We start from the raw sequence: 17993 nt of genomic DNA on the forward strand, positions 1-17993 counted from the left end.
CTCCCTGCCCTGCATTGCTGGCAGAGGCTCCTAAATCACTGACAGCTGCAGGTGGAACCCACGCCAGGCCTGACCCTTTGCTTCTCTAGTTCACTGCAGATATGTCGTCATACCACACACACTCCCGAATGACAACACTGCGTTTCTCCTAATTCATGAATTTAGGAAGTAACTAAGGAAAAAAAAGGAAGCAGTTGAGAAAGCTGAAAAATAATGATTTAGACAAATAGAAAGCAGTTTGCCTCTGGGCTCCTCACAGGTTGCTAGAGGGCAGCTGGTATTTGCTGATCTCCAGGAAGAGAGCACAGGTGGGCAGGAGCATGTGGCACCCACCGGCTCTGCTCCTTCTCATCCTCCCAGGTAAGTGGGGTTGGGGCTTGAGGAACTGGAACCCAAAAGGCTGAGCAGGAAACAGAGAGGGTCTGTGCAGGAGGGAAGGAGACAAGTTGGGGAGAATGCACTCATCCATGCACTTACGCATTAGAAAGAACAAAGGAAGGAAAAAAGGAAGGAATGTTTCGTTATCTGACTGTTACTAAGTAGGTGTTGGGGATTCTGATTCTCCCCAACCCTGGCAGATGATTGATAGATAGATAGATAGATAGATAGATAGATAATAGATTATAGATAGACAGAAAAATAGATGATTGACAGACAAACAGATGATTGATAGACAGATGATAGATAGAAAGATGATAGATAAGAGATAAGTAGACAGATGGATAATAGATGAGAGACAGATAGATGGATGGACGGGTGGACAGATGGATGAAAGGACAGGTAAATAAGTAGTTACATACACATGCTTATACACACATATACACACACTTAAATGCATGAATCCCTGAGGAACTTTAAAGGAGCACAGACACTCAGGTTCCAGCTCAGACCCACTCAGTCCTGGCGTGGTCCAGACATCTGGGAGTTTAGAAGCCTCCACAGCTGGTCTTGACTTGTAACTGAAATGGAGCAGCTCAGAGTTACAGGGAGGAAGACAGGCAATGAGGCAAGGATGCAATCGCTCTCTGGAATGTAAGTCAACCCCAATAAGGGTTTGAGTCCATCAAGCAAGAAAGAGAAAACTTTCTGGGCAAAGGGAGCAGCTTGTGCAAAGGTATGGAGATAAAAATAGCATGGTCCTTAGGCAAAGGAAAACAACTGTGCACTCAGGTGTGTACACGAGTGTGTGACTGTTGGGTGTGGGGGGGTAGGTGTGTTTGGTTTCATGAAACTTTATTACATGTGCAGACTCACGTGGGAGGGATTTTAGGGGTGTGGGGTGCTGTGCCAGGGGGAGAGGAGCTGGAGGAAGCCAGGATGTCTACCTGCTCAGCTCTAGGATTTTAAAATAAATCAATGGCTGGCCGGAATTGGTGGCTCACACCTGTAATCCCAGCACTTTGGGAGGCCAAGGTGGGCAGATCACTTGAGGTCAGGAGTTCGAGACCAGCACTCCCAGTGTGGTGAAACCCTGTCTCTACTAATACAAAAATTAGCTGGGCGTGGTGGCACATACCTATAGTCCCAGCTACTTGGAAGGCTGAGGCATAAGAATCGCTTGAACCCAGCAGGTGGAGGTTGCAGTGAGTTGAGATGTCACCACTGCACTCCAGCATGGGGTACAGAAGATCCAGCGGCGTCCAGCCTGGGCGACAGAGAGAGACTCTCTCTCAAAAAATAAGTAAATAAATAAATAAAATAGACTGGTGGCTGCAGTGAGAGCTAGGGATTGCTGGGGAAGTGGGTATTACTTCAGGGCAAAGGAGGGAAGGTTTCCAAAATGAGAGGGCGTTCGGTGGTTGCCAGGATGAAGGGTGAACAGACCACTGCGCTGGGCAGGGAGCCCTCAGGAGAACTTTGTCAGAGGGGTGACAACAAAAGACATACCACCGGGAATGAAGGAACAAATGGATGTGAGAATTCGAGAATTTGGGCGCTGAGGGCAAAGGCTCCTGGTCAGTCCCCAGTGAGGTGCCGGAAGTCCTGGGCAGTGCCAGGGAGGAAAGAGCTGAACATTGTGTTCTGCCTTCCAGGGTGTTTCTCCATCTATGGTCCTGGCGCTGTGTGGGGCACAGAATGGGACTCACTGACAGTGCAGTGTCATTATGACCAAGGCTGGGAAACCTACAGCAAGTGGTGGTGCCATGGAAGTGGCTGGAAGTCCTGCGAAATCCTCGTTATAACTACGGGATCAGAGCACACAGTGGAGAGAGGCCGAGTGTCCATCAGGGACGATCAGAAAAACCGTGTGTTCACCATAACCATGAAGATACTCTGGAGGTCGGACACTGACACCTACTGGTGTGGCATCGAGAGGACGGGCACTGACCTTGGGGTCCAAGTTGAAGTGACCGTTTACCCAGGTAGGAGCAGCTCCCTCCTGTACCAAGCTCTGGTGCTGACCCAAGAGGATTCAGTGATGCAGTCTTGACATTGCTCTGGGACTACCCACGGGCGTGTGCTTGGGTGTGCTTGGGTGTGCCTGTGTGTGTGGGTGTGCCTGTGCGTGGGGGTGCCTAGGCTTGCCTGTGTCTGTGTGTGTGCTGTGCATAGACGCATGTGTACAAATGGGCCATGTGTGTCTGTGTGTGCATGTTTGCGTGTGTGTTGGTGGGGGTTACACCAAGGTTCTGGAAATACTGGAAGACAGAGGAAGCCCCAGCATCTCTGCACATCTCTATCTGCTGTTACCAGAGGGAGCCAAGTAGAACTGGCCTGGCTTGGGCAGGCTCAGTTCAGGGTGAGACAGAAGGCAGGTTCTCTTCTGCAAGTCACTTGGGGCAACCGTGCCCCCTCAGGGCAGCCCCAACCTGACAGGGGCACTTGTCAGGTGTACAGGGAGGGGAATGCAAGAAAGTCACAATCCCAGAGGTCTAAGCTCCAAGACAAGCATGTAGTGACCAAGAGCCTATTGGTGACCCTCTCCCTGTGCCACCCCCCTCTCTTCCTCTCCCTCCTCTGGTGACATATGGGCAAAGGAGGGCACGGGAGACTGACTCATTCCTGAAAGAGAGAAACACAGAACCTGGCACAGTGCAGAGCCCTCCCACGGGTCTCCCCTGGCTGCCCTGAGCCTCTAAGGGGACTCAGAACTCAGAACTGGGGGCTCTCAGAAAGAGAGGCTGTCACCCTCATCCCATAGCCCGACCCCCACAGCCATCAGTGTCATCTCCACCATGGGCCCCAAGGAAACTCTCAGCTCCCCATACACATGCACAGATGCCCACTCAATCATGTATCTGTTATTTGTGGGTCCATTTACCAAGCAGGGAAAAGCCCTTTTCAGCTTCTTGTATGCAAATGTGGTGTGCCTATGTGCGCATGCAGTGGGGAAGTCTGCTGGTTTTAGAATGTTTCAGAAATTGACTTTAAAAGAGAACAAAGGCAGGAGGGGGTGTGGATGGGTGGAAGGAAAGGAGGAGCTGGGGGAGAGTTAAAGGCTGCAACCCTCCAAGCCTAGTGAAATAAGGAAGCTTTTGGGAGGCAGGAAAAACTCAGCCAGAAGTAGACACTCAGCCCAGCTGCAGGGGAGAGGAGCCCTGAGTCCCCAGGCAGGGTCCAGGGAGAGGCAGCCGGCTGTGAGGGTCACTTCTTCACTACACCAGCAGGCAGCAAAGAGCCTGCTTGAACCCCGGCTCAGACTCAGAGAAGAGCTGGCTGGCTCTGATGTAGGACTTCAAGGAAGCAGAGTGTGGTTCTCAATGCTCTGCTGTGCCATGCAGGACTCTGTCACTAAGTTAAAGATCTGTAAATTGCCTACACAGCTTCTCACCACAAATCCTTCACAGGTGGTGCAGTGGTGTTTCTTTGTAAATGAAATAATGTTACATTTTCGATAAGATTGCAAAAAGATACAAAATGAAACAAGTGTAGCTGACCTGTAGTGCTAAGACTAAATATTTCACAATACTTGGAGGAGTAGGGGATGGCGTGGGCCACAGGAAAGCTACCTGGGCCACCGTCAGAACTATCCTTTGCTCTATGTGTCCAAAACCTATGACCATAGTCACAACTGTACCTGGGACAGCAGACACAGCATCACCTGGGACAACAGACACAGCTCTACCTAGGAAAGCAGAAACAACTGTGCCTGGGAAAAGGAACACAGCTGCACCTGGGACAATGGACACAGCTGTACCTAGGAAAGCGGAAACAGCTGTGCCTGGGACAGCAGACACAGCTTCACCTGGGACAAGAGACACAGCAGAACGTAAGAGAACCACCAACCCAATAGTTATGGCCTCCGGAGTTTCTCTCAGCCAGAACACCAACAGCAGCAAGCCCACGGCTCTTACCAGCCCCCTCGCCAGGTGAGCAGAGCTGGGCTCCCACAGACCTTTCCCTAGGCTACCCCATGACCTCTCCTTCAGGGGCTCCCTCCAGGGACCCTCATGTGGCCCTGGTCAGGGGAGAAACAGTGACGTCTGTAGCGGGCCTTCCCCACCCTGTCTACACCTGAGCACTGTGGGAGATTGTCCCCGAGGAGCTGCAACAGGCTGAGCTCTGGAGAGTGGGCTCTGGGCTCCAGGCTCCGCTGAGCCCCTCAAGCCCCAGGAAGCAAAAGCAAGGTGAACCCTTGGGCGTTCTGGAAGGGTGGCTGTCTCTGTGGCTTTCCTGTGGCTGCTGTTTGATCGTTACAACGTTGGTGGCTCAAAACAGCACAATCTCATGCTTATACAGCTGTGGAGCCCAAAAGTCTGAAATGGGTCTCACTGGGCTAAAATCAAGGTGTTAACAGGGCTGGTTCCTTCTAGAGGCTTCAGGGGAGGACCTGCTTCTTTGCCTTTCCCAGCTTCTAGAGACCACCTGCATTCCTTGGCTTATGGTCCCTTCCTACCCAAAGGCAGCAAAGGTCAGTGAGTCTCCCACAGTGCATCGCTCCACTGACTCTCCTGCCTCCCTCTTTCATTGATAAGGACTCTAATGATTCCACTGGGCTCAGCCAGATGATTCAGGATAATCCAGCCTGCATCAGCTGACAAGCGGTCTCAAATCCACCCACTGCCTTAACTTCCCCTTGCATGGAGTGGAACATATTCACAGGCTCTGGGGTTAGGACGTCGTTGGTGGGCTTTACCATTCTGCCTACCACAGTCATAGGCAGGGCCACACCCATCGCTCCAACTCTCCAGCCAAGGCTAGGGAAGGGCTGGGCGGGAGAGCAGAAAGGTGGGCCCCCTGCTTCTCTTTCACATTCCCAGCATGCTGGGAGGGGTGTGGACATCAACCCAAAGCCCACCTCCCTTCGAGGGATCAATAGGATCTCTCATCACAGCACAAACACAGCTGCCCCTGTTGAACCCGCTCACAGTCTGGTCCTTCAGGGTCCCTCCAAGTCCAGGGTCAAGGCCCATTCTCTCCCTGGATCCTGCCTTCCCTGTTCCACCGGCTTACTTCCCTTCTCCAGCCCAACTCCCTTCCTCTCAAAGGGTCTCATTCCCTGCCAGAACCGGGCGCATGTTCCCTAGGAGTCTGGAAGAGGCGAGGCACTAGGGATGCTTCCTGACCTGGCTGCGGTCTCGCTCCACTGTTTACAGAGCGGCTGTTCTGCTGAATGGAGAATGGCAGTGCCAGGACTTCTAGCGAAACTGGAGAGGCACAAGGGGAAACTCGGCGGGGAGAGACCAAGGATGAGGCAGCTCCACAGGGAGAGGAACTTGCAAGAAGAGCACAGTGGTTTAAAGGATATTTTTAGGATGTGCAATATGGCAGGCTTGCTCTCGCTCAAGAAAACCCTGAGTGAAATCCACATGACTCATCACTGCTTCCATGCCCTGGGCTGGAGGCCAGTTTCAGGGAGAGAACAAGGGTGGCCTTTGGGGAGGGGCCCTGGCACTGGGTGTGGGGAAGGGGATGAGGAATAGGATTGGGGGATCAGACTCTAACACACTGATGGGGACTCCCCAGAAGCCACTAGTTTATCTAGACCAAGTATGAAACATGTGGGTGATAGGAAGCAGCAGGCCTCAGGTCTGCTGTCATAAAGTGGGTCCGAGCAGGGAGAGACCCCTCCCAGGAGAACCAAGTAGATGAACAGCCAGGTTGACAGAAGTGGGGGAATCTTCCTCTGCTTCAAAGAGGTAATAATAATTAGATTTGAGCTTGAAAGATGGGCAGAAGTGACAAAGGGAGATACCAGGCAGAGAGAGGAGCAGAAGCAGGAAGACAGGACACAGCAGACCCTCGGGCTTGGCGGACACAGGTGAGTGGCAGGGACTATGGGAGAGATCAGCCAAAGGCAGGCCTGGCCGGGCACAGCGGCTCACACCTGTCAACTCAGCACTTTGGGAGGCTGAAGCGGGAGGATGGCTTGAGCTCAGGAGTTCAAGACCAACCTGGGGGATATAGTGAGACTCCATCTCTGCAAATAAATCAATAAATTTAAAGGCAGGGCAGTCACAGCCAAGGACAGCGAAGGGGCAGGGCCCCAGACTCAGCCTGTGGGGAGGCTACTGGAGGCTCAGCCTCTGGGTGGCATGACCTTGCCCCTTGCACAGGGCTTCTCTGGCTGTGGACCAGGCAGCTGACCAGGGTTAGCGTTAGGGTTAGGGTTAGGGTTAGGGTTAGGGTTAGGGTTAGGGTTAGGTTTACAGTTGGCCGCAGGTGTTGGCTCGGGGGAGAGGCGGCTCACTCTTGGCATCTTGACCTCTTTGTCTAGGATCCTGCTCTGCAACATCCACTTCCTGCTCCCAACCTCCCTGAAGGGGCTGCTGCTCGTGGGCCTGCTCTGCACTGTGCTGCGAGTAAGCAGTGCTAAGGGGGCCTCCAGCGGGAAATAAAGTCACCATCTGAGCCAAGGAACCACATCTCCCACACCACCGACACCCTGGGAGGGGACAGCAGAGCCTCCTGGCCTCCCATCAGGTAATGAGCAGTAATTGCAATTCCCCAGGAGACGAGAGTCCCTGCAGAGAGGGAGCATCCCTCATCCTGGCCTCAGGAATGTAATCCCACTCTCTGCCAGCTCTGCTCAGCACAGGGACGCTGACGGGGCTTCTCTGCCTTCTGCCACCTCTGCCTGAGGAGCAGATAAAAGAAAGGACATCTCCCTTGCATGCTGATTCCTTGGAGGTACCTGCATCTCACCTGCATGGATCCTCCCTCAGGCCTCCTTTCCTTGTTGCCCTGGGATGACCCTGTCAGAGAAAATGGACTATCATTCAGCTGCAGAGGCCCCAGGGCCTGTCCGGCCTTTGTATCCCAAGAGGGGCTCAACTCTGTCCTCTTTGTGCCTGTGACACTCTCCGCCCCCCACCCAGCTCAGAGCCAGCATGACCACCATCGCCCACTCCTGATTCAACCCAACCTTGGCCCTTTCCACCTCTCGAGCTGTGAATAGCAAATGCAGGATGCTCCGCCCTCATGTTTCACTCCCCCCAATTCACTTGTAATTAAATAACAACACATCTCTTTCTCATTTTCAAAGGTATGTATGTTTCCTCTCAATAAAGTTGTTATGATTATTATTCTCTTCCACTTACGTTCTTCCGGAGCTCTGTCTGCTCATTTTTTCCTCCCTATTTTACTTTGAATCATTTTTTTGAATTACTATATTTCTTTTCTTAGCTCCTTTTTTGGAGAGACCTTGTTGTCTGTAGTTTCTCTGCGATGGAGGAGAATTTTCTGTCTGAACTATTCCTCTATTGCCTTGAGCACTTCCTCTCCTGAGATGGGTTCTTCAACTGCCACTTGCTGGTGTTCATTTCTTCTCATTGATCTCATCAGCTGTGAACAGTGCTGGTTTGCTCTATAACTTTTCTTTGAATGAGGTTGAAGATTTGCCAAGAGTAGCATGAGGAGCCGTTGGGGGCAGAGCATGGAGGTCGGAGCATGGAGGATGGAGTGTGGAGGGCAGAGCATGGAGGGCAGAGCGTGGAGGGCAGAGCTGCTGAGGGCAGAGCCGTGAAGGACTGCTGACACACAGAAAGTGTGTCTTCAGTAACACTCACCACTTGCCACATCTTGAGTGCCTATGTCCATATGGTTCACGTGTCAAGAAAGGGCAAGGCCTCAGGCTCCAGCAGCCTGCGTGCTGCTAAGCATGGGAGAACAACTGGTGTTGTGATGTGTGAACCCTGGCCACACAGGCTGGTTGCTGTTGTCATCTGGAGGCTTCTTCACCCACAAGTCTGGAGTATGGGCTGGGTGATCCAAGACAGCTCTGCTGGAATGTTGCCCAGAGACCCTACATGTGGCCTCCCTGTGACAGCTGGGTTCCAAGAGGGAGTATTCACAGACCTTCCAGAGGGCAAGTGTTTCAAGAGACTGAGGAGGGAGCTGCAGGGTTTCTTCTGACTTAGCCTTGGAAGTCACACAGAGGCCCTCTCACATGCACTCCCCGTGGGGGCGAATATTGGTTCTTGCAGGGTGAAAAAGTATTTTTGCTCTTTTTAGGTACAAAACACAGAGATAGATAGATAGATAGATAGATAGATAGATAGATAGATAGATAGATAAATGGATGGATGTATAATACATCTTTGGTATTAAAATTTCATAGGAGATATTTTTAGGAATATTCCTTTTTAGGGATTTTTTTTTAGGGATATTTTCTGGGATATGCATTGTTATCCTAAGATAACAATGAAAAAAGGTTGAGAAACACTGTTCTAGCCCACTGGTTGAAACGGTCACAAACCACCCAGACCCAAGGGAAGGAGACATAAGCCCCAACTCTTAATGGAAGGAGTGCCAAGAAATTTGCAGCCATGTTTTTAAACTGCCATGTGGAAGAATTGTAATTTAGTGCCTTCTTGTCACATATAAGAATAGCAGGACCTGAAGGGGTGAAGCCACCTGGTCCCCAGTCACAGGGCCAAAGAGCAGAGTTGGTTCTGCCCCTGAATGGCAGCCTGGAGCTGGCCCACACAGCGTCCCTGCAGGCCCCTCTGTGCACTTTAGAAGGTCAGTTCCCAAGCCTGCTGAGGCCACCATATGGTCCCAGGCATGACAGTGAGGCTCTGAAACACCTACCCTTTCCTCAGAGGTCACAGTCCAGCAGCCATTACTTGCACAGACATGTCTTGTTTGTGTTCAATGGGTGAAAGGTTAAGTAAATTATTGTAAACTTGTGCAACGGAATCCTACTGAGAAATAGGAAGGAATCAACTATTGATTGTGATAAGCACAACAACTTGTATGGATCTCAAGGCTCAGTGAATAAAAGAGCCAATCTCAAAATATTACATTCTGCATAATTTCATTTGTCCTCAAAAGGACAGCACTGTAGAGTTGGAGAGCAGATTAGTGGTTTCCAGGGGGCAGGAATGGGATAGGGGTGCAAATACAAGGGACGGCATGAGGGAGATCTTTGTGATGATGGAATGGTTCTGTGTTTTGGCTGGGATGGTAGTTACACAGATCTCTTAAACTGCATGGAGCTCTACACAAACACATCCATAATCCAATGTATGTTAAAAATAGTGAAAATGGAATAAAGTCTGCAGTGTAGATAACCATTGTAACTAGACTGTAACAACGCCAGTTTCCTGGTTTTGGTATTGTCCTACAGTTATGTAATATGTCACCACTGAAGGGCACTGGATGAAGGATTCACAGGACTCTGTGTATTATATTTGCAGTGTTAAGCCTATAATTATTTCAAAATAAAAGTTTCAAAAAATTTAAACCTCCAGGGGCTCCCTGTGGTCTCCTAGACACAATTAAAACTCATTAGTCTACCTTGAAGCCCATTCATAATTAGGCTCCAGCCCCATACCTCAATCCTCTCCCACGTGCACTCTGCACACATGGTAGTGTGGCTCCTGAAGGTCCTGGTATCCAGCATGCTTTATGACCCTTTCCTACCATTGCCTGGGACAATCATCCCCCAGTCTTCTGCCTTATTTTTATAAATTAAGCCCTCAATTTTCCTTCTCCACTTGGCCTCATAGGAGTGTCTCACTTCTGTGCCCCCACAGAGCACCGTGCAGACCCCTGACACAGATTCTAACACACTGCATTGCTATTGTTAGTCTACATCTTAATCTTCCTTTCTAAAGGAGTAGGAACTCTGCAGAGTTTAAGTCCTTATCTGTATTGCCCAGAACAATGCACCATGGACGAACAATAAAAGTTTATTAAATGAATGAGTAAATAAATGGAAAAAGGAAAGAAAGAATAGATGAAAAAAGGGAGTAAGGAGAATGAAAAATTCAAAGCATAGAGAAGCCACTGTTTCTTTCTCCTGCACCTGCTGTCTACCCTTTCCTAACTCTTCCCTTCTGGCTTCTGCTCACATTGCTCTGTTGATCTGCCCTTCAGAACTTGATTAGTGACGAAAAGTTCAATAGCCTCCTGTTAACCCTGGCCCTCATTCACCTCTCTAGCTCTGCTCTCCTCCTTGAAACATTCATGGCCCTTGACTTCTCAACTCCCATTTGTTTGTTTCTGCTCCAGCACCTTGTTCAATGTCTCTTCCTCTTACCCTTTGTCTTTAAATGCAGATACCCGGATGGCTCTGTCCTTGGTCCTGAACTCTTCCCTCCGTGCTTTCACTTCTTCCTGAGGTCCCGTTAATCTCTCTACACAGGTTTCTCTCCAGCCCTCAACACTCTGCTAACCCAGATCTCTAGCTATCTGCTAGACCTCTATGCCTGACAATTCCAAACACACAGAAAACTAAGCTGTGCATCACCCAAGCTGGCTCCTGACTTTCCTACTTCTGTTAGGGATGCCCCATTCCCCTGGTTTTCCAGGCTTAAGACTCAGGACTCCCAGACTCTTCCTTTCAGATTTTGCTACACATCTGCTAAGGTAAGTCCTCCTAAAACACAACTGCAATCCCACCTTAATCTGCTCAAATCCATCCCACGGTAGCCTCATGTGGAGTCCCAGGAGGAGGAGGGGAAGGAGAAGCCTAAAGGAAGATGGCTCAGCCTATGGCCCAGGAAGCCTCAAAGAGACCATAAGAGGGGGCTCCGAGCACCCTTCACATGGACACTCTTCTTTTGTTTTGTTTTGTTTTATATATATGTACTTTTTTATTGCATTTTAGGTTCTGGGGTACACGTAAAGAACATGCAGGATTGTTGCATAGGTACCTACATGGCAATGTGGTTTGCTGCCTCCATCCCCATCACTTATATCTGGCATTTCTCCCCATGTTATCCTTTCCCAACTCCCTGCTCCCCACTGTCCCTCCCCTAATCCCCCCTGACAGACCTCAGTGTGTGATGCTCCCCTCCCTGTGTCCATGTGTTCTCATTGTTCACGTGGACACTCTTAAAGGCCACTGTAGGCCACCCCTAGGGAAGGGATAAGTTATCACTCATCTCCTCCTAGGGACTTCAGGTGACCAGACCATTGACATGGTCTACACCCTCATTGCCACTGGACCCCCAGCTCATAATCTCAGGTCTCAGGTCAGGTGCACCACTAAAGCAGTTGTCATGGAGGCTCAGCCCTTCACCGGGTGCCCACACAGGCTCAGTGTGATCTGACAAGCAGCCTTCGACCTCTGCTGCTGGAGATTCATTTATGGACATGACGCAAGCCCCACCCTGGGGAGGGGCAGAGGCACATAAACAGATGGACTGACTTCAACTAGAAATGACCCTGGTAAGGAGCCCTAGCAGGTGCAATGGGAGCAGGGGGAGAAGCCTGATCCATCCCCAGGCCAGCAGGAAGAAGGGAAACGTGAGTGGCACCTAGCATAGGCGAATGCCAGACCGCAGGATGCTTTTGGGAAGTGAGAGACGTGGGCGTGGTGTTAGAGTCTGAGTCTGAGGACAAGAGATGGTGTGGGTAGCTAAGGGGCAGGGGGCAGGGGAATTTGGTTCAAGGGGGATGGGGAGGCAGAGAACCACAGGACAAGGAGCCAGCCCCAGGAGGACCGCCCTTGGACAGGATGGAGAATCCTGTCAACCCGAAAGGGAAGGGGGAAGAATGAGTTTAAATTGCATGAAAGACAGACATACAGGAGAGTAATACTGGAAACTCTGAGCTTCTACTGGCAGCCACAGGCACCATTTTCTCACTTTTCTTTCCCAGCAGTGCTAGAGAAGGTGGATTTTAGACAGGGTGACCAACTTGTCCTAGGACTTTTCTAACCTTAGCACTGAAAATTCCACATTCAGGGAACCCCTTAGTCCTGGGCAAACTGGGATAATTAGTGACCTTAATTTTAGGATTGGCTGGGCATGATGGCTCACACCTGTAATCCCAGCATTTTGGGAGGCCAAGGCAGGTGGATCACCTGTGGTCGAGAGTTCAAGACCAGCCTGACCAACATGGAGAAACCTCATCTCTACTAAGAATACAAAATTAGCCAGGGATGGTGGCACATGCCTATAATCCCAGCTACTCGGGAGGCTGAGGCAGGAGAATTGCTTGAACCTGGGAGGCAGAGGTTGTGGTGAGCTGAGATTATGCCATCGCACTCCAGCCTGGGCAACAAGAGTGAAACTCCATCTCAAAACAAAAAAAAATTAGAATTGATCCAGGGATGAGGGTTTTGTCAAGCAGATAAGGAAATGAAATATGGAAGTTATGGGTGCTGGCAAGAGAAGAAAATGTCTGGCTGAGCTTGGTATCTCACACCTATAGTCCCAGCACTTTGGGAGGCCAAGGCAGGAGGATTGCTTGAGCCCAGGACTTTGAGGCCTGTCTCGGCAACATGGCAAGACCCTGTCCCTACTAAAAAATACAAAATTAGCCAGGTGTGATAGTGCATGCCTGTAATCCCAGCTACTCAGGAGGCTGAGGTGGGAGGATCGCTTGAGCCCAGCAGGCAGAGGTTGCAGTGAGCCAAGATCACTCTACTGCACTCCAGCCTGGGCAACCGAATAAGACCATGTCTCAAATAAAGAGAAAAAAGAAAATGTGAGCTATTGCTTGGGGTTCAAAGTGGCCTAGGAAGGAAGCAAGGTCAGAATAGTAGTGATGGGAGCAATTAATTGGGGGAATGGAGGGAAGGAACGGAGGATTGAAGGTCACTGTGAGGCTGAGAATAGGGACAGTGGCATGAGGATGGGCGAGAGCTGATCGATGAAAAGTTGTCAGAAAATAGAAGATCTGAGTCTACGACTGGGTAGCGACAGGTTGGGTGATGACAAGCTCTGAGACATTTCCATGGGGTGCGATTCTGAAGAGAGTAGAAAATAAAGGACACTGAGGTTGAGAATGTCAAGGAACCCAAGGCAAGACTGCCAAGGTATTCATTAAAACCTGCCAAGAGAATGGCAAAGGTTGGAGTGGAGATGCTGGCAGGTCCCGCTGAATGAGGGGGAGCAGCCTGGAAGCTGATGGACAGACTTGTTGAGCACAGGTAGAGGCTGGGTGTGGTCATCTGGCACAGCATGTAAGGGAAGCAGGTGGAAAGTCATCAGGTGGAAGTGGTGACAGGAGCAGGAAGCATCGAGACACAGTTCCGTGGCCCTCTAGCACACGGGGAGTAAGAGAAAAAGTAGCTTCCACTCAAGAAGCTGCTAAACAAGAAAGTCTTCCTGCCGGCCTCGGTGGCTCACGCTTGTAATCCCAGCACTCTGGGAGGCTGAAGAGGGCAAATCACCTGAAGTTGGGAATTTGAGACCAGCCTGACCAACATGGAGATACTCTATCTCTACTAAAAATACAAAATGAGCCAGGTGTGGTGGTGCATGCCTGTAATCCCAGCTACTCAGGAGGCTGAGGCAGAAGAATCGCTTGAACCCAGGAGGTAGAGGTTGGGGTGAGCTGAGATCACACCATTGCACACCAGCCTGGGCAACAAGCGCAAAACTCTGTCTCTAAATAAATAAGTAAAAGAAGGTCTTCCCAAGCAAGACAACACGGTAGGGGGATGCTCTGTGAGGAGGCTGCACATGTACGGGAGTGTGTCTTCTTTGGAACAGGCTTCCCAAAGGGCATGGTGGAAACAGCTCTGGCTCAGCATGAAGGGGCCTCCTCTGTGCTGGGTAATGGAGTGAAGCCCGGGCCCTATGGGAGTGACAGAGCCTGAGCTTGGCAGCCCCCAGCCCAACCAAGGCTGAAGGATCAGCCACCTCTCTCCCTGCACATGCCATAGGCACATCCCAACACCACTGAGACTGACGACAAGAGACTCGCAGACACACTTCAGTGTGCTGTCCACCCTCGTTCTCCGGTCCAGTCATACCCCAAAGCCCTGCTGCCGGAACAAGGGGCGCTCTTACCTGGGGAAACATACACCCTAACTGGGGTCGAGGGATCGTGTGACCATGAATCCAGGATCCACACTGTCTGAATTTTGCACCATTAAGACCCAGCATCATCTTCACTGAGGCTCTGCATGGTCACAGTGAAGCCGAGAGCCTTCGGGCGGTCTCTAATGGACACGTGGCCATTCCTCTGCACGTTCTCTCCTCCCTTGGTCTCCACGATGCTCTCACATGACGTGTCATACTCTCCTCAGCACCAGTATTTTTTATGTTCCTTGTACGTGCTCTCATACCGACACCACACACTCAGAGAGCCCCCCTCCGTGCCGCTTGCAGAGCTGGGGCCCGTCAGAGACAAACAGCCTGGAAAACACAAGTTCAAGTCCCAGGTCTCCATCCCAATGTCCCCATCAGCAGCCTTCTGTTTGAAGCTGGAGGGGAAGGTTGCCAGGGAGACTTGGGTGTTTCCTGAAATGGGGACCTGGAGGAATACCTGAACTTAGGATATAAGCCAAATAGTCCCTGTAGGAGCAGAAGCCTGTCCCCTGTGAGAGCAGAAACACCAAGTCACAGCATAAGGACCCCAGCACTTGGAAACCAAAGCTGGGGGCAGGAGCAGAGAGGAGCTTGTCATCCCACCTCATTCTGGGCCCTGCAGCCTCCTCCAGGCATGAGATTTGATCAGGTACAAGATCACTTCCCTTTGGAGTGAGACCCGTGTATTCTGGAGTCTTCTGCAACTCAGACCTATTCTTTAAAAGTACAACTTGTGGCCGGGCGCGGTGGCTCAAGCCTGTAATCCCAGCACTGTGGGAGGCCAAGGCGGGTGGATCACGAGGTCAAGAGATCGAGACCATCCTGGTCAACATGGTGAAACCCCGTCTCTACTAAAAATACAAAAAATTAGCTGGGCATGGTGGCGCGTGCCTGTAATCCCAGCGACTCAGGAGGCTGGGGCAGGAGAATTGCCTGAACCCGGGAGGCGGAGGTTGCGGTGAGCGGAGATCACGCCATTGCACTCCAGCCTGGGTAACAAGAGCGAAACTCCGTCTCAAAAAAGAAAAAAAAAAAAGTACAACTTGTGGGCTGGGCGCAGTGGCTCACACCTGTAATCCAAGCACTCTGGGAGGCTGAGGCAGAGGCGGATCACTTGAGTTCAGGAGTTTGAGACCAGCCTGGCTAACATGGTGAAACCCCTTCTCTACTAAAATACAAAAATTAGCTGGGCATAGTGGCAGGTGCCTCTAATCTCAGCTACTTGGGAGGCTGAAGCGGGAGAATCACCATCCCGGGAGGCAGAGGTTGCAGTGAGCCGAGATCACACCATTGCACTCCAGCCTGGGCAACAAGAGTGAGACTTTGTCTCAAAAAAACAACAACAACAACAAAAGTACAACTTATGGTTTCCTCCACTCTCAGAGTGTTCTTGTGGGAGGAAAAATAAATCTCCGGCTCTGATCTTAACCACCCTCCAGGAAGAATCAACATGGCACTGGGAAGAGGGTCTGTGTCCAAAGGAAGCCCTGATAAGCTTCTTTACATGGATTTGGGACACAAGATGACCCCCTCCCTAATAGTCCACAGGTCTTGGGTGTCAGAGGTCACCATGCATTCTGAGGAAAGAGGGAGGCTGCTTTCTGTAACTGAGTGAGGTGATTTGGGTCCTGGGGGCACAGTGGGGTTTAGAATCTGGGAGGCAAAGTGTGAAAATTTGATATAGAAGAAAGGCTGTAGGTAGGCAGAAGTTATGGGATGTGGTGCTCAGCAGAGCCCCCCAATCTTGAGCAAGTGTTGAAAAACTTACAAGATGCTTTGCTTGAGTGTATGTGTACATGCACATGGGTGTGGGTTTGTGGGTATGAGAGAGAGAGGGAGAGAAAGAGAACAGTGATGAGGCTGAGCTTAGCATCCCCCAGAGTAACCTGAGTTAGCAATAAGAGGATGAACATGCCCAAGGGCTATCGAAGCTTAAGCCTTTGGAATGAGCAGAAATAGTGACAGAGCCCTGGGCATCTGCGGGTCCTATGACTCTCTGGGCTCCTGAGCTAATTACATCTAGATCTGAAGTGATAGAGAGGTTGGAGGAGTCCCTGACTTCAGGCTTTCATTCATTTCCCTCCTGTCCTCCCACCATCTGCCTTTCCTCCCCACTCTGTCCCCAGCTGGCTTTCCTCCCCACTCTGTCCCCAGCTGTTATAGGCCTTGGCAGATGTGTGAGCTGCCACCACGCACGCCTTTCTCACTGCGCCACCCATGCTTGGCTAGAGACAACCTCACTGTTACTATCTCTTCCCACTCTCCTGGCCCCTTCCACACTCAACAGCACCTGTCACCCCCACCCTGACCCCTTCCCAGCCCTACCCCAACCCCTGCTCCACATCTGTGTTCTCCTGCTCTGCGTCCCCTTGACCACAGTCAAGTGGCTCCTGACCCCGCACCTTCTGAGGGCTCCCCATTTCTCTAATTCTCTAATTGCCATAATTCTTATGAGAACCTTCCTCACCCTGGGCACTGTACCCTTGGGAATCTTCCCATTCCCAAATCCCTGCTCCACACCTAGTTTCTCCCCCAAGAACCTGTTGCCCGGCAGCTGCACAACCCTCCTGAGACTGGAGAGCCGGTTCTCACCTCCTCCCTTCCTCCTCCCTTCCACCCTCCTCCAGCCCCCTCCTAGAGATGGCATATCCCAGCAGCACCTCCTCCCAGTTCTGGACAGAGTTCAGGACTGCATTTCCCTCCGTGGGAACTTTACAGGGTACAAAGGTCTGGTCACAGCCAAGAGCCTGGCTGTGGAGGCAAACCCTGCCTGTGCTGCTTCCTAAAGGAATTCTTCCTGGAGAGCTTGGAGTTCTTCTGCCAGGATCAGAGCCAGACCCTTCAGAGCTGAATGTGTCCTAGAATTCCTGCCACTCCAATCAAGAAGATGCCAGCAGCAGACAGGAAGTCAGACTCAAGAGAATCTTTAATTCTTCAGTTACATAAGGGCAGGTCTGGCCTTCTGCCCTGGCCTCCAGAAAGAAGCTTTCTCCTCTGGAATCTGTCCTCCACTCTCCTGATTACAAGCTGGGCTTCTTCAGCCCCGCTAGGGAGCAAATGGTTTGCTGTTCCTCTCTCTCTCTCTCTCTCTCTCTCTCTCTCTCTCTCTCTCACACACACACACACACGCGCGCGCACGCGCCCGCATACACACACACACGCGTGCACACACACACACACATACACGGAGAGCACAGCTGAGGGAGAAAACCACTAGATTATTTTGTTCCTTCCAGGGTGCAGAGCCACTTACTTTTAGCTCCCTCTGGGCTGAGCTGTTTCCTTCCCCAGGTCTCTACTGGGTAAACCTCCAGGTTTAGGGATCTTTCTGGTTCACAAACTCTATGACTTTTCAAGCCATTCTAAGCCAAGCAAACATCAGTCCTTTGCAGAGGCAGAATCTCATTCTGAAAAGCCTAAAGGTGCTACGGGGAACCCCAAACCAATCTGAAAGGTCACCCTAGAAAAATAAGAGCCTTCTGCATTCATGATGGCTATTTCTCTCCAGTAGGCAACCTTCTCATTGAAATGAAACCAATTCTAATTTATCTTCTGAAAGACAAAAGATGCCTCTTAAAATGTGGAAGTCACTTTTAAAGACTTACATTTCAGAGGTAGGACAGGAGTGTGGATAAGGGTACTAGCTAAAGCTCAGTAAGCAAAGCCACCTCCAAAATGGAGGTGAAGCAAGGTAACTTGCAGAGCCAGAGCCTGGAGAGGTGAGCTTAAAGAAAAAGATAAAGGCCAAGGCAGGTGGAACACTTGAGGTGAGACCGGCCTGGCAAACATGGTGAAACCCCATCTCTACTGAAAATACAAAAATTAGCCAGGTGTGGTGGC

At 50.8% G+C, this 17993-nt stretch overlaps 2 protein-coding genes across 4 annotated transcripts; one reads left to right on the plus strand and one right to left on the minus strand.

The window, feature by feature from the left end:
• The first annotated feature begins 207 nt into the window (after positions 1-207).
• On the plus strand, positions 208-8783 carry LOC108309372 (CMRF35-like molecule 7). 3 transcript variants are annotated; one of them, XR_005201428.1, is made up of 5 exons: positions 208-360; positions 2034-2363; positions 4007-4310; positions 6659-6864; positions 6965-8783. XR_005201428.1 is itself a non-coding variant. In XM_017535642.2 (4 exons), the coding sequence occupies exons 1-4, from the start codon at positions 321-323 to the stop codon at positions 6777-6779; spliced, it is 795 nt and encodes a 264-aa protein (XP_017391131.1). In that variant the 5' UTR covers positions 208-320; the 3' UTR covers positions 6780-8783. The 3 variants fall into 3 exon arrangements, 2 of the variants coding, with proteins under 2 accessions (XP_017391131.1, XP_037596929.1); XM_017535642.2 differs by having other exon boundaries at positions 6659-8783; XM_037741001.1 differs by lacking the exons at positions 6659-6864; positions 6965-8783 and adding an exon at positions 5538-6539.
• A 4928-nt stretch (positions 8784-13711) lies between these two features.
• On the minus strand, positions 13712-14751 carry CD300E (CD300e molecule). Its single transcript, XM_017535643.2, is given in 1 exon segment — positions 13712-14751. A coding segment is annotated over 1 exon segment (459 nt). The 5' UTR covers positions 14515-14751; the 3' UTR covers positions 13712-14055.
• Between the last annotated feature and the right edge of the window lie 3242 nt (positions 14752-17993).

This window comes from Cebus imitator, unplaced genomic scaffold, assembly GCF_001604975.1.
Source record: "Cebus imitator isolate Cc_AM_T3 unplaced genomic scaffold, Cebus_imitator-1.0 Scaffold93, whole genome shotgun sequence".
Lineage (NCBI taxonomy): Eukaryota > Metazoa > Chordata > Mammalia > Primates > Cebidae > Cebus > Cebus imitator.